The sequence below is a fragment of the Cloeon dipterum genome, chromosome 3, assembly GCF_949628265.1.
Source record: "Cloeon dipterum chromosome 3, ieCloDipt1.1, whole genome shotgun sequence".
Classification (NCBI taxonomy): domain Eukaryota; kingdom Metazoa; phylum Arthropoda; class Insecta; order Ephemeroptera; family Baetidae; genus Cloeon; species Cloeon dipterum.
Window position 1 is genome coordinate 25714001 of NC_088788.1, and position 14782 is coordinate 25728782.

At 41.0% G+C, this 14782-nt stretch overlaps 2 protein-coding genes across 6 annotated transcripts in view; one reads left to right on the forward strand and one right to left on the reverse strand.

Annotated features, from left to right (window-relative positions):
• The window catches only part of sr (stripe), a 67476-nt gene extending 60798 nt beyond the window's left edge, over nucleotides 1-6678 (forward strand). For all 5 annotated transcript variants that reach the window (XM_065482374.1, XM_065482375.1, XM_065482373.1 and 2 more), the window contains one exon: nucleotides 930-6678. In XM_065482374.1, coding sequence (XP_065338446.1) covers nucleotides 930-2275 — 1346 coding nt within the window. In that variant the 3' untranslated portion in view covers nucleotides 2276-6678. The remainder of the gene's footprint in view (nucleotides 1-929) is intronic.
• LOC135941521 (2-acylglycerol O-acyltransferase 1-like) overlaps nucleotides 1-12887 on the reverse strand; it is a 102788-nt gene extending 89901 nt beyond the window's left edge. The window contains exon 1 of the mRNA XM_065487125.1: nucleotides 12881-12887. The gene's annotated coding sequence lies outside the window, so the exon portion shown is untranslated. The remainder of the gene's footprint in view (nucleotides 1-12880) is intronic.
• Nucleotides 12888-14782: the final 1895 nt, after the last annotated feature.

Genomic DNA, 14782 nt, shown 5'->3' on the forward strand with positions numbered 1-14782 from the left:
GATTAATGCCCCTGCTACTAATACCACAAAGTTTTTTCCTTATTTTAATAAACCTGCTTTCTGTTTAATTAAAACATAGTGCAGGAATGGCCTCAAAAGAAAATGGCTTGTACAAATGAGGCTTTACGAAGAAAAGAGGATATTATATTATGTAGATGGATAGTGAAAAATACGAGGGGAAATTAAAATAAATCTACACCTGGGATCAGCCCTCAATTCACCAGTTGCGACAGCCTTTAGTTTTTGAAGCCGCCAATAGATGATGCCAGCGGCTAGTTTAGATTTTAATGCTTTTCCGCTGCGATTTCAGACTCAATCACAAATCGAGCCAATCTCCAAAGAATTGCCAGCATAGATTTTTTATTTTTTTACGATTCTACGGCTACAGGCTGGCCCAATTTTTGGCTTGAGCACATCTTAAGAAATCATTTTAAGTGAAGAATGCACAACAACAGGATTGAGTCCTGAATCGCAGCGGAAGTGTCTTGACATCAAAAGTAACCTCTGGCGCCACCTATCAACACTAAAGGCTTTCGCAACTGGTGAATTGAATAATGAATTTTACATAGCTGATAGACGACTCCTATTAACGAAAACAAAAAGACAGGTTTGTGAGAGAGGTCAGCTCTATTGTACCTTGAGAAATATTTCACGAATGAAATTAAAGTTACCGACAGAGCAATAAAAATGAGATAATTGCCAGTTCATAATTTTTGAAAAATTTATTGCTTCATTTTTTAATAAAAGCAATAAAAGCGATTTAAGCGATAAGGCGACAAAAATAAATTTAGACGGCCCTAGCTGAAACTATATTGGATAGCGTTTTGCAAGAAGAGTTGTTCAGTAACAACACCTATGCCATACCACCATTATAGGGCAGAAATGTTTAGCGAAGGCACAAGTGACGAGCCGTGTTTCTGATGTTACAGGTACTCAGGATTTGTCGATCGACCATCCAGCGGTGACGTCGTCGACGAGTCGCGGCACGCCGGAACCTCGCGAGATCAGCATAATCAGCATCAACCCTGACGTGCAGGAAGAAGACGCGTGCAGCATGTTTCCAAGCAAGCCTGGCGGCGTACCGTCGTCGCCGAGCGGGCTTGGCAGCCCGGTGCCGTCGAGCGGCGCCAACATCACGTACCGCGGCGTGTTCACGACGACGGGCAGCTCGCAGGGCGGCTCGACGGCCGGCAACTCGGCCGCCGGGCTCAACCACTGGATCCTGCCGAGCAGCGACAAGGGCCTCTTCCCCTCGCTGTTCAGTGTGCTGCCCCCGCAGCAGCAGCACTACGGCAGCGCCCCCTCACCCCTGTACGACGATCGGGCGGCCGTCACCCCTCCTCAGCGCCCGTTCGGCACCCAGCAGTCCGACCTGCTCAACCTGCAGCTTGACGCGTGCGGCGCCAACCTGCCCCTCAAGATCCCGCAGACCTTCTCCAGCTGCTCCGAGTCGGACATGTACTCACGGCTGGGGCCGCAGCAGCCACAGCAGCAGCAGCAGCAGCAGCCCAAGTACCAGTGGCTGGAGCCGCAGGAGTACGCGGTGCCTGGCCCGTCGGGTCTGGTGCCTAAGCAGGAGCCGCAGTACCAGTCGGAGCAGCCGGCGCCGGCGGCCACGCCGACCGGCAGCACCACCTCGTCGAGCAACACCCAGCAGTCGTCGCAGTTGGCTGCCGGCGGCTCGGCCTTCTCCGTCCAACTCGCAGAGTACAATCCCTCCACGAGCAAGGGTCACGAGATCCTGTCGCAGGTGTACCAGCAAAGCCCGGTGCCGCTCAAGCTGGTGCCGGTGAAACCGCGCAAATACCCCAACCGGCCGAGCAAGACGCCCGTGCACGAGCGGCCGTACGCGTGCCCGGTCGAGAACTGCGACCGCCGCTTCAGCCGCTCGGACGAGCTGACCAGGCACATCCGCATCCACACGGGACAGAAGCCGTTCACCTGCCGCATCTGCATGCGCTCGTTCAGCCGCTCGGACCACCTCACCACGCACATCCGCACGCACACCGGCGAGAAGCCCTTCAGCTGCGACATCTGCGGCCGAAAGTTCGCTCGTTCTGACGAGAAGAAGCGGCACGCCAAGGTGCACCTCAAGCAGAAGATGAAGAAGGAGTCCAAGATGGCGGCCAGCCACCACCACCAACAGCAGCAGCAGCACCAACAACAACAGCAACAGCAGCAGCAGCAGCAGCAACACCACCACATGTCGCAGCACATGCAACACATGCAGGGCAGCATGGGCGACGACATGCCAGTGGTGACCACCTCCCTTTAGTCGCGGACGCTAGAGACAATGAGAGAAAAAAGGACACCCTCCCGCCCCGCCTCGCCCCCTCCCCTCCCGCCCTTTCGAAACAAAGAGACTATGATATGTGCAAATCGCGAGTTTCTCACAACACTGTGTTCCACTTCATAATTACATACATGCGCGCATATATTGTTACGTATGAAAAACGACGACGTTGAGGATCTTAATACACGCGAGGAGAGAATTGCGAATCCTTTTTAATAGAACTATTATTATTACTACATAAATATATATTAATGTGAGTGTCTGTGATTTTACTAAATTATTGCGGTTGTCTATATGATAAATATATTATTATTATTATTATGTATATTACCGATTGGTTCATCCACGCGCTGCACTCGATGCACACACAAGCGAGCTCTCTTAACCGTATAACCCCACGCAATACACCCTCGGTCTCCTACGATATGCCGGTTTTTAGTTAAAACAGCCGAGAGCTTCAGGCAGTGCAATGCTTATCGCAGGGTTCGATTCTCGTGACAAGCAGCGATTGATCTTGGCGGGTAACTAAATTAATACTGCCATCACTCATTCTGCATCTTCCGAGTTTCACGTTCATTTTTTTAAATTTTATTTGCAGTCAGAGCGGAACTTTACGCGATTGACGAACGCAGAGATTGATTTTTCCATGACGTATTTTCCTACGAGTAGAGTTGTAATTTTCATTTTCGTTCGATCACATACACACTACCAGCAGTTACCTCAGTGCGCCCTGTGTGCATTTACGCGGGGCGAATCCGACGCAAAGTATTTTCATTATCTTTTATCTCAAACGCGTGAAATTCGCGAGCCGATGGAAACAGACTTGCAAATTGGCTTCCTTAGAATTGATAGTATTTTAATTACGGTGCCGTTTTCCATCGCGCCCGGCGGAATTGAGCGCCGTGTCCGGAGCTAAGACGTCACTTTTAGAGCGAGCCTGTTTCTTCCTGCATTTAAAACGGTTCCAACGATTCGCTGCCAAATTCCGTCATCTTCAGCTCCCCCTCGCCATTGTCAAAGGTGTGCCATTCTGGTGGGAGACAGGCTCGCGACGGATAGGTGTAAACAAATCAATGGAAGATCTCTTAATATTGATGACTCTGCTATGCGTGAGATTCTAACAGCTAAGTGATTGTTGATTAACGCTAATCAGGCCGCGTATCGTATTTTAAATAGTTAAGTTGAATCGATTTTACAAATCACACGCAGATCTATTTATTTTGGATTTCGTTAATGATAAGTTAGTAACGCGCTAAATATATTTTTAGACAATTTTAAACAGCTCTGTTGAAACTTTTATCTTCCACGCCACCGAGGAGGCGTTTTGTTTTTTTCGCTTCTCAAATTGGTTCTCTGAATGTAGCTTCACACCTCCTAGTCCTTGCGTCAATTATTTTGGTTTCGGTTGGACCTATGTAATTTTAAAATGCAACCAAAATTGGTAAAAAAATCCGCTTATCTTCGAAAATTAGGATGCAGTAAAAATCAAGGTGAAAATGATGAAAAAATAAATTAAGATACCTCTCGCCGTTTTTTGGTTGAGATGCGAAATTTATAGATCCATACAGATATGAATCATGATATATATTTTTTGTGTATGTTTGGGCCGACTGATGTCTAAATATATTTAAATTATTTATTGTTGAAAGTGTTAAAACACGTACAGATCTTTCACTCGTAACTGGCTCAAAAACTGAAATATGTATTTGCAAGCGGTGGTGGTTGCCGCCGCGAAAAAAATTACAGTACATGTACTTGTCTAGTGGAGTACAATTAAGTCGAAAATGTCCGAAGACGACGAGACACACATGCAGCATAATATTTTTGTATTTGCGTTAGTGACTATACATGTAATGTGCGTAAGTGAAAGAAAAAAGAAATACCTGCATACTCCGTGAAAAAGAGATACGGGCGGAAATGCTCTTGACGCAGACTCCGCGGGTTAGTTTGCAAATTTATTTAACGCGTCCAAAGCTCAAACAGAAGCCTCATCTTTTGGCAGCCTCTCTCGAATTGACCCGACTTCCTACAATGTAGTTTCGAAAGATTGAAAGCACAATTGCATTTTCCGCGCGGTAGTATCTTCTCCGAGCAGTTAAATTATTACCTTCATCTCTCTCAAATGTACATAACCCTCCTCGTCCTCTGTACATAGAGCGAAAATCTCTCTCACTTCTCTTGGCAGGAGAGTAATTTAATTGTTACACACACGAATTTCTTGTATGAAACGTTTTGTTTACGGAAAAATTTTAATTATGTTTCGTGGCAATTTTGAAAATGCCGCCGACTTTGTTGCCAAATAACAGTGCTAATATACTTTTATGTATAGTTTTGACATTATATTTTCTGTAATTTAAACCGAGGAATCACTTAACTACGCGGAGTGCAAGTTGTTAATGGTGAAGAAAATTAATATAAAAATGCTGCTGAGTATTACACATTCCTAACTAAACAAATTAACGCTTAAGTTGTATTTTAGGAAGAAGTAAACAGAATTATTACGTACGGCCGGTGCGGTCGGATTTTACCAAGCTGACGATTTTATTGTGTTTTTCGTTGTTTTTTTTCGGAAGGGTGTGTTGTTGACTGATTGACTGAACGAACGTACTTTAGCCGCATTCTTATTATACACACTCACACAAAATGTGCGAAGTATTATTATCGAGGAGCCGTTGAAAACCGAGATTAAAAGAAACAAATCTTATGCCTTGTTAAATCTGGAAGAAAAAAAACTTGCCGATTTGCTAAATCTGCTGCTCATGGCCTAACTTGTGACATTTCAGTTTTCGGTTTACGGACATAAAGTGCCAAATTTTTGTAACAATTTCGAAAGAAATCACCTCCTTTAATTATGTATTATCGACGAGACGGAGTAGAGTGCAGTTTTGTACGGATTGGCTGATAATAAGAAAACACACGGGGGCTTTTTCGACGTGGGCAAAATTCGTTGAGAGTCTATGAATCACCATATTAACTGTGGCCTTTTTGAAATGCACTTTGGAACAGCGCCGGCTACCCTGCTGATTTCCAGAGCAGAAAACCCTTCGTTATTATAGAGCTAGTACATTTACCGAATCGCAAGAAGTTTCTTTAGGCCGTAGAGTTTAGCAAGACACAATGTAATTCCAATTCGTTTGCAGTTACTCATCTTGAATAATAAATGAAATAAAATAGAGAAGCGCCACCGGGGTGTTTTTTCGGTGCGGGAATTTTGCACAAACACGGGCAAAGACCGTGTTTCTGAATTGAGAATGGGCTGTGACCACATACTATAAACACAAACAGATACACACACACACAATAGAACCGGGTGGTGAATGCCCTAACCCCCTTCGTGACGCGCGAAAACCGATTTTAGATTCGTTCGATGAAAATATCTCATTTGCTTCCAAACGCCTTCACGAACTACCAAATACATCTCGATTACTTTCGTGTTCCACAAACGCAAAAAGTGTCTTTGCATGCTGATTAACAAAAAAAAGCGGAAAAAGTGAACCTGACTAGAGTGTTTTAAAGAATATGTACTTGAATTTACTACATATTAAATACTATAATAAGAATGTACAAAAAGAAACAGGCCTAAGTGTAATATAATGCGTATAAAAATTTCAAGTGATGTGTCAAGTTTTGCTACTTGGATTATTATTACTACGATAATAGGGCGGAAAAACAACATTTTGCAGTAGTCACGTACACACAGCTTTCATTATCGGTGTTTGCATTTTTCCGATTGAATGAGTCGATTCATTACTGCCGCGGAAATTTCGATTCGGTGTCAGTAGTACGATAATACTGTTCCTGGCTCAAAAAAGCAATCAAATGACGATTACATAAAAGTAATTTGGCTTACAGAAATATTATTCCACTCAATGCTTGAGTTTCTAGTAAAAAAGCAAGTCGTATTTTCAATCGTCAATTTACGACTAAGTTTGAACGTTTTCGTTTCATTCAATCAATACTTTCGTCGTTTGATGGCCAGAAACGGTATTCTCTTGCTATTGGTGTTCTTCAATGTCTTCGTTCCAGTTGAGTGTCGAAACGATTTACATTCGATGGTTTTTGCGCTGCACACGTACTCACTCAAACACGTTTCTTTTTGCATACGAATTGTGTATCAATTGTACTCGTGAAAAACTTTGTAAGATTTTGCAGATCGCTTTCTCTCTTGCTGGCTCTATTAATGGCGCTTGGATTTTCCTGTTCGATTTTTGAGAAAAATTGCTACGAAATGCATCATCTCTTGACATTGTGTTTTGTTAAATGTTCGACGCTACACATATTCAATCTGGAAATTCATCATTGTATAATATTTGCGAAAATAAGAGAGTGTCGCCTGCCGAGGAAAAATGAGAAAAATCAATAAAATATTCAGCTCGTGCAAAAAACCTGTTTCATTTTACACAAACTTAGCGGAACGAAAAATAATAATATTCATGGTTTAGAACAATAGGTGCTTATTGTCCTAAGTAAGCACAACGATTGCACTGTAGTTTGCAAAGAATATAACTCTATTTCTGAAGATGAAGCTATTGGCCGCTTTAGTTTTGTAATTTTGGTTCTCTGAGCGACAGAAAGTGAGCCATCACAGGTGTGTTATGAGTAGTTTGGAGCAGCGCGATTATTAATTCGTCTGCTGAATTGGCCAACGAATCCACCGCCGCTCCGTATTATGCTGGATGGAGAGAGCGTGCCGCGGGACGAGTTTCCTCAGTGAGACGATCGCTAAAAATAGCAGCCTTGAGTGAGTCGAGCGACGCGCGGCTGAGAGTCGAGTGCACTACACGAAACTACACGCGGGGATAGCCGCGTGCTGGACCCTTTGCCTAACCTCGACATTCGACGCGAGAGAGAGAGAGAGATGCGCTCAAAAGTGGTATAAACAAAGGATTGTAAAATAAAAATCTCCTCTCGGCACGACTCGACAACAATGGGCTCGGCCAGGTCAATAATGGTACGTCCATAAAGCAGCAGCAACATCGCTGTTCGTTTCCCTATTCTAGACTCCTCAGCCGTCCGAAAATTTGGAAATCAAGCTCCTTGCATGCCCATCTACACAATTTTCAAGGTAAATATTACGCGCAGTTCTTCAAACCGGTATGGCTTCCCTCGACGAAAACGACAACCTCCAACGCCAGCTGTGAACAACAGGCATACGTAATGGTCAATTGAAGTTGAATTATTATCAAATCTGATCTTAATTTTAAGAGCTCCGCTCTACCATAAAAAAGAAAGAACGCTGCATTCTCTTTCTGTTGTTTCCTTTTTGTTGTTATTTAAAAACTTTGAATTAACTTACTCCAATTTAATAAAATAATATGCCACGTTTAAAATTAAATAAAAGTTAATTTTCCCCGGTTTTTTGCGTGTGAAACGAGGCGTCTCAGGTGTCTACTACCTTCTAATTGAGCAGGCAAATCGGCCCGAAATGAAACGGTTGGAGTGCATATGAATGATTAATTCGTGACCGCGGCTATAAATAACAAATTGTTGATAATGTAAACCTCACACTCGTCGTGCACCAACGGCAGCGGTCGCCAAGAGTGCATTGTGTGATCGTTTAAGTTGTAATTACATCACGGTATTAATGTTATTAATTCAGCTAACATAAACGCCTGTGTGCTCGAGACGGTGGTTATTGCTGATAAAATCGTCCACGTTGCTGAATCGGGTCACGGATACAATATAGAAGTTCCTAGAAAAGCTCATTTTCTCACTTGATCGGAAAGCTACCGTTTCTGCCACTCCAGGTTGTGGCACTTAGTCATTTTATCCACGAGTTATTGCACACACGGAACGCTTCTTTCAATGACAAAAGGCGAGTCAGTTTAAAAAAAAATTCACTTTTAAAATAGGATTTAGGCTCTAACTCAACAGCTATGATACATGCACAAACACTCCAATTTTAAAAATATTACACTTCTACTGCATAATCAAAATTTGTTCCCTAATTTTCAATTCTAGAAGTTTATCAATTGAATTCATTTTTTGTTTTAAATTGGTTTGCAAGGATTCTGCATTGCGAGAGGGTTAAGTTATTCTGACATATTTGTAGCACATGTCATAAAATAATGTAAAAATGGGCAGCCAAACCCACCTGACCCAAAAAATCAGATATATTCATTTTTAACCCCTGGAGATTTTACTCAAGCAAAAATTGAGGACTGAAAAACAAGCTTAGATTTATTCTTCAATTTTAAAATATTGTTTAATTTTGATCTTCGATGTTTGATTTTTTTGCAATTTCGTTTGGTCTACCAATTCAATTTAATTTCCACTTTTTTTATTTTTGTCTTAGCATATGGTATTACATATGCACTACATATAATTGAAATTTTTCATATCAACCATTTATAGACTTATAATTCATTCATTGTGTATTATTCATGCTAACGCGCCATAATTATAGCAAAGAATATTTAAAATTGCACAATTGCAATTAATGGCATGCAGTAACTGCATAAACGTGCAAAACAAAACAAAAAATTAAATCGATGATATCATATTATGTGCCGCACTCATGGGAAACTTCGTCAAATATGAAAAATAAATCGAAATATTTTCCAGCAGAAATAATTTTGCCTCGGCCCTCGCGGTTAATTGACGTGTAGCTTTTTATTTTAAAAACTTTGATAGCTCTGAAATAGAACTGAATTGACTTCAAGAACAATTTCAATGCGGAAAGTTGTCTCTCAAAGCTGCGATAAGAGTCATGCGGTGCAAAAGGAAAGCGGCAGAACAGGGAAATTCCACTTGCTGATTTATATTATGCCATAAAAGTTTTGTAATTTCCCCAATTGTGGTCTGAGGCAGAAAGACGCGCTGCTCTTCTCAACGCGCGCGGAGAAAACGAACGAGAGGAGTGACATTTATCAGGGCAGCTGGAAAGGTCGAAAGTCACGCGCGTGCAAAAAGCTCCGCCGGAAATTATACTGCAGATGCAACGGCGGTTGCATAACAACCCCCAGCACTTTCTTTTTCCCTACAGAGTGGCAACCCTTTTGTCAGCACGAGCGACCAAAATACGTATTACGACTAGCTCTTGCGTTCCTCGTGAATATATTTATTGTTTGCCGCGCCTATCATTTTTACGCAAATATTCGCCGCTGATGGTGATGCGGTGATAATAACATCGCACACAAAACGTGAATGGCCAGTTCACCAAAATTGACAGTTGCCTACCTGTCTGCCTGCTTGGGGGAGGGATCAGGGTGACGTCAGTCGAGGCGACTTATGAATGAGATGAATAAAAGCAGCCGCTGCAGACGTGTGACGTCAATCTGCCTGCCGTTGGCCGCCGCCGCCACTGCGTTGATCGATACCCTCATTGCAACGCAAAAATCGCCATATGCGTGTCCTACCTGCCGCACACAGCCTATTCTTGGACGGTATAATATTGCAAAATCGATAATTCATGTTCATTTGGAGTGCTTCAAAAAGTTGATCAGCCGAGCAGGACAGAAAATTCGGACTCAAATTTCCCGAGGAATTTTTAAATTTATTAACTAATTAAAAGAGATGTCATCGTTTATTTGTGCATACACAAATAAACTGAAGTTAACTTGATATTTAATTTTGTGCGCCTATGCAAATAGTTCTTGCCAATTTTTACGCCTAATTAATTATACGATTTTTTATGCTAATATTTTATCTGAGTTGTGTTTTTATTCATGAATAATAATCAGTAATATATTAATTAGTATTAAAGAGGAATGATACTGGAAAAGCCTGGAAAATGCTTGTTGCCAATGCATAAACTCATCCCTTAGGATTCAGTTAAAGCCTAAATTGACCTAAGGAGCGCTGTAATTTTTTGAGAAAATTGGCTGGAAAGTTACCGTGCTTTTCAAATGGTAATGGCTGTCTCCTTACTTGAAATCCGATTTAATTTCAAAACCAAGAGTTTCCCCAATAAGTGGCATACACCGTTGAACAGATCTCGACGAGAGGAATCGGAATATGCCAAGAAAATATGTTCGAGCACTGTAAATTTTGGAGAAAATTGGCAAAATTTGAATTTTTATTGTAGGAAGGTCATTTTTTTATTATTGCAATTTGTTGAACAAATTGTTTATCGATCAATTGTTTAAGGCATCCAACAATTTGAATCATTTTTAATTGTTGCCCAGTATCATTCCACTTAAATTGTCTACTTATTTCAGTTACGAGGTTTTGAAATCTCGTTCAAAATTGTTCAGTAAATTTTCATTTAATCAATGCTCAAGTGTTTTAGCAAAGCATGTGGCAATCCTAGAATTATTACGATTCAAACAAGTTGCAGTCTCTTATGAATGAATAATTGAGCCGGGGCTATTTTTAATGAGCGTGACGTGTGAGTTGCGAATCAATCACTGTCCATTGGCATGGGGATTAGCTCACGGATTACCAAGTTATGCAACACGCTCTAAATGCGAGTCGCGCAGGTTGCATAAGCCGATCTGCTGACAATAACATCACACCTTTCCTCATCGCAGCCGAAATTAGCGCCATTTATTCAGCGTTGCGAAACCCGATCGTGATGTTGACGTGAACTCAGGAAATGAATTTGAATTTAAACTCGTTATTTTGTGAAAATTTAATTGCAAAGAATGAGTTCCCACTCGATGAAGGTTGATTAAATATCACCAGAATTGTCCTCGTTAGTCGTTGGTTGAAAGTTGGGATTTTATTTCTCGACATATATTTTGGCTCAACTGTCGCCTAATTCATAAGAATATGAGTTTTATCATTAAATCATTTCCAAGTTTGTGCTAAAATTTTAAATGGCAAAGTTAATCATAGTTAATTATTATTACGTTTAGAAGTATTAAACCAATAAATATATAAGATTTAAAATGCAACCAAATTTAAACTATAATTTTTTTAGCACCACCTTCCTTCTGCAATGCAAAATGATGTGGTTTGACAAGACCAATAAAAAATCAAAAATAATAATAAACCTTCCAACTATGATTCTTTTAAATCTACTTAATCTTTATCTCAATTTGGAGTAACTTTTACTTCTATTTTTGTCATGTGACTTATGCTGATATTGATTTTTCAATTGACCTTTTTAAAATAGCTTAAAATAAAAAGGAAATATTTTGTCAGTTGCGTCGTGGTGTGGGTGAGCGGCATAGTTTCACATTATTTCGTCACTTGCTCTTTTTTTGTTCATGCTCAGCAACTGCATGAATGCAGTCACTGGTTTCCGCCAGTCGGGGATTCAGAATATCTGCATTAAATTCTGTGATGTGGATTTTGTTTTGCAAGAATCACATCCTGCTGATGAGGCCTGAGTTGACAAACCAGTTGCGAAACGTTCGGGATAATTTTTCCTGTTTAGCCATCCATCTTCCTGATTATAATCCACAAAGAGAAGAGCTATTGTGTTTACTTTAATTGTCTTGCAATTAGTTGAATAAATAATCTAGTCACTTGTGATGAGGAAAGTGATCAAATTTCTTATCACGATAAGATCTATATGGTTCAACTGATTATCTAAAAATAGCATCATTGCACACAGAATGATATATATGTGATCAGCTTCGATTTTTTCCGTTGTAGTCAGTGAATCTAAACTTGAGAGGCACGTCAGACTAATGGAAAAATAAAAGACTAGACGTTGCGGAGGAAGAACTTTTTCGTGGTCTGTGTAATTTAGCCAGATTTTCCGCCACCCTTCTGTTTGCTGCGCCATATTGGAAAATATCTGCTGGCAGCGGACCAAGTTCGAGGGGGGTTCGCATACACGCAGTTTAAGCCAAGGCGAGCCGGCTCAAGTACTTCAAGAGTTATTGTCGTGTAAAAATAGGCGGCGCGCACCAGTTGAAAAAGTTGTCATAAATAGTGTGCATGTTTAGGCTGTTCTGTTCACTTTTCTTGCGATGCTGCTCAAAGGTTTATTTAATTGGAAAGTTTTGTCCTTCTGTTTAATGGTAGCAATCCATTTTCATAAACCACGTAAACAAGAAGAGGTTTTCGGTCCATTTGGTAGCATTTCCGGGTAACACGAGAGCCGTGTTGCCGCAGGCAGGAAAATCTGTTTGTAAATAGTTCATGGTGGATACCCGGGAAGCAATCAAACTTCCTTCTCCACCCGTCACCCCTTTCGAATTGACGCGGAGGCTGAAAAAGCGCGAATCAATAATCGAGCAAGTTTTTGAGCAGAAAATTGCGAAAAACAAAAAGATGGCGTCCAGCAACGGCAGCCGAGAGGCCAGTTTAGCACCCGCGTGAAATTCGAGCGTTTCATCAAGCAGGTCTCTTGCGGCGGGTGCGACAACTGTTGCACATTTCGGGGGAGGCTCCGGCAGGCTGGCAGCAAGACCCGGTCACGTCACCGCGGCTGCTGCTGCTGCTGCTCTCGGCAAGCTGAGCCTGTTGCCATGGCGACAATCAATATGTACATGCCCGAGTGAGTGACGCTGCTGGCCTGCGCGCACCCCCGACCCCCGCGCGCGCGGTGTCACGCCTGCCCCTTGGCCCCCGCCCGCCCCGCACGCCACGGCACGCCACGGACGCGCCCCCTTCCTTCGCCGACCTGACACGTCGCCGGGCCACTCTGAAGGGGTCACGCTCTGCCCTCTGACCTCTCCACGGCCAGCTGCATTCGGCGTGTGCACCCCCATCGATTTTTCCTCTCTGCCACTCTCTGTGTGTCATCGGGTGGTTGCTATTCATGTGCTGGGTTGGAAGTTTGAAGCGATTGCTTTCGCCTGTAAAGACTGCTTGAATGCGTTGGGCTCCAATCGGGAGAACGTTTAACGTCTGTTAGCGGTAGTTTTAGAAATATTGTTTTTTTTTCAGATATTATCGCAACACTGTCTTCAAGTTTAGAATCAGGATTTTTGTTAGTAAATGAGTAAAAGGATTTTTGTAATAAAATTATTTATGCTTTAACCCCAGCATCCCCCTTACAAAAGAAAAGAAATCAAACAAATGTAAACCAGAGCAAAATATATTTCTTTCCCCCTAAAACTACACGTATGAACGCTATGGGAATAATGGGAATAATATTCTTCTCACTAAAATAGTGTCAGATGGCAAGCAAGATTTTTTAAAAGTTGTTGGACCTCTTTAGTTGGTTTTATTATTAGCAATAAAGAATTAATTATTCAAGACAAGAAAAATAATATTTCTCCCTAATATAAACATCGTAATTATTGTTGCTTGCGATTATTGACCAATTCTAAAAGTTGAGATAGAGCCAAAATTACCAAGTTAACTCTGTAAATATTTTTAGAAAAGTAACTGCATAATTTGCGGTTTTTAATTCTCTCTTTAAACATTTTAATATGTTTTATTTCGAGGAGATTTATATATGATATAAAAACCATATCGTTGGATAGATCTCGGTGAGAGAATTTGAAATGTAGGCCACAAAAAAATGGTCAAAAGTGCTGTAAACTATCGGAAAAATAGGCAATCTTTTAATACAATCTCAAAATTTGTTGTTCATCGATAGCTTTTTCCATCTCTTTTGATTTTTGTAGATTGTAGTATCTTTCAATCTACTCGATCAAACGACCACTCACTGATATAAACAGATATAAAAAGATAATTCAATTTTAACCCATAGAGTAATAAAATTTAGTTTTTCAAGCTCGTGGAAAAATAACTGTTATTTCAGGATATTTTTTTATTCAATTGACTCCCTGGAATGAGTAAAAATAACCTTTTGTTATTCCATTCACTTTTCCTGTCCAAATTTTAACAATTTAGTCTGGTTTGGATCAGTTAGCCTGTTTTAAGAACAACTACTATTAATAATTAGAATTCGATCATTAAAAAATAAACTTTGTTTCAGTACTTCAGTGTTAAAAAAGAACAATTACCCATCAGGTTTCATTTACAAAATAGAAAAATATATATTCATTTTCAAAAGAGTCAAATAAATTATTTCCTCAACTCAAGCATCCTGTTTAATTCTGCATATTTGTGTCGTAAAGGTAAAGCAGATAAAGAAGTTGTTGATGGCGTAAAAATCGTGGAAAAAAATCTCGAAGTTTAATTGAATAAGCTAGTTGAGTGACTTTTATAGACTTTACGTACTTCAGGAAAAAAATTATTTCGTTAAACGCATTTGAACGGAAACGCTCATTTCCTCATCGTCGGCAGGCAGCTTGATATCTCTAAGAGGCAAGAAATCATAAATATCAGAAAGACTTCTCCTTTAATCACGCGTCTGTCACTCGCAGCATCGCTCGAGCGTTTATCTAGTTTGAGCGAAATTGTGTGTCGAGCGAGCGCTACGACTTGGCGGACGTGAATATCCGCTTAAAATCCACTAAAACGATAATGTCTCTGTATTGATTTCCTGCCCTTCATCGGCTGCTCTTTCGAATGCACGGAATTCCTATAAATGAATTTTTGCCCCTTGCTCCGTAAGAGAGCGCTGTCAGGGATTTATCTGACGATATTCAGGTAAAACCCTGACAAGCGCAAATCATATTCTGGCGGAGAAAGGAGCCTTTCAAAATGTAGATAAGAAAGAAGAGAAAATCTATTAGC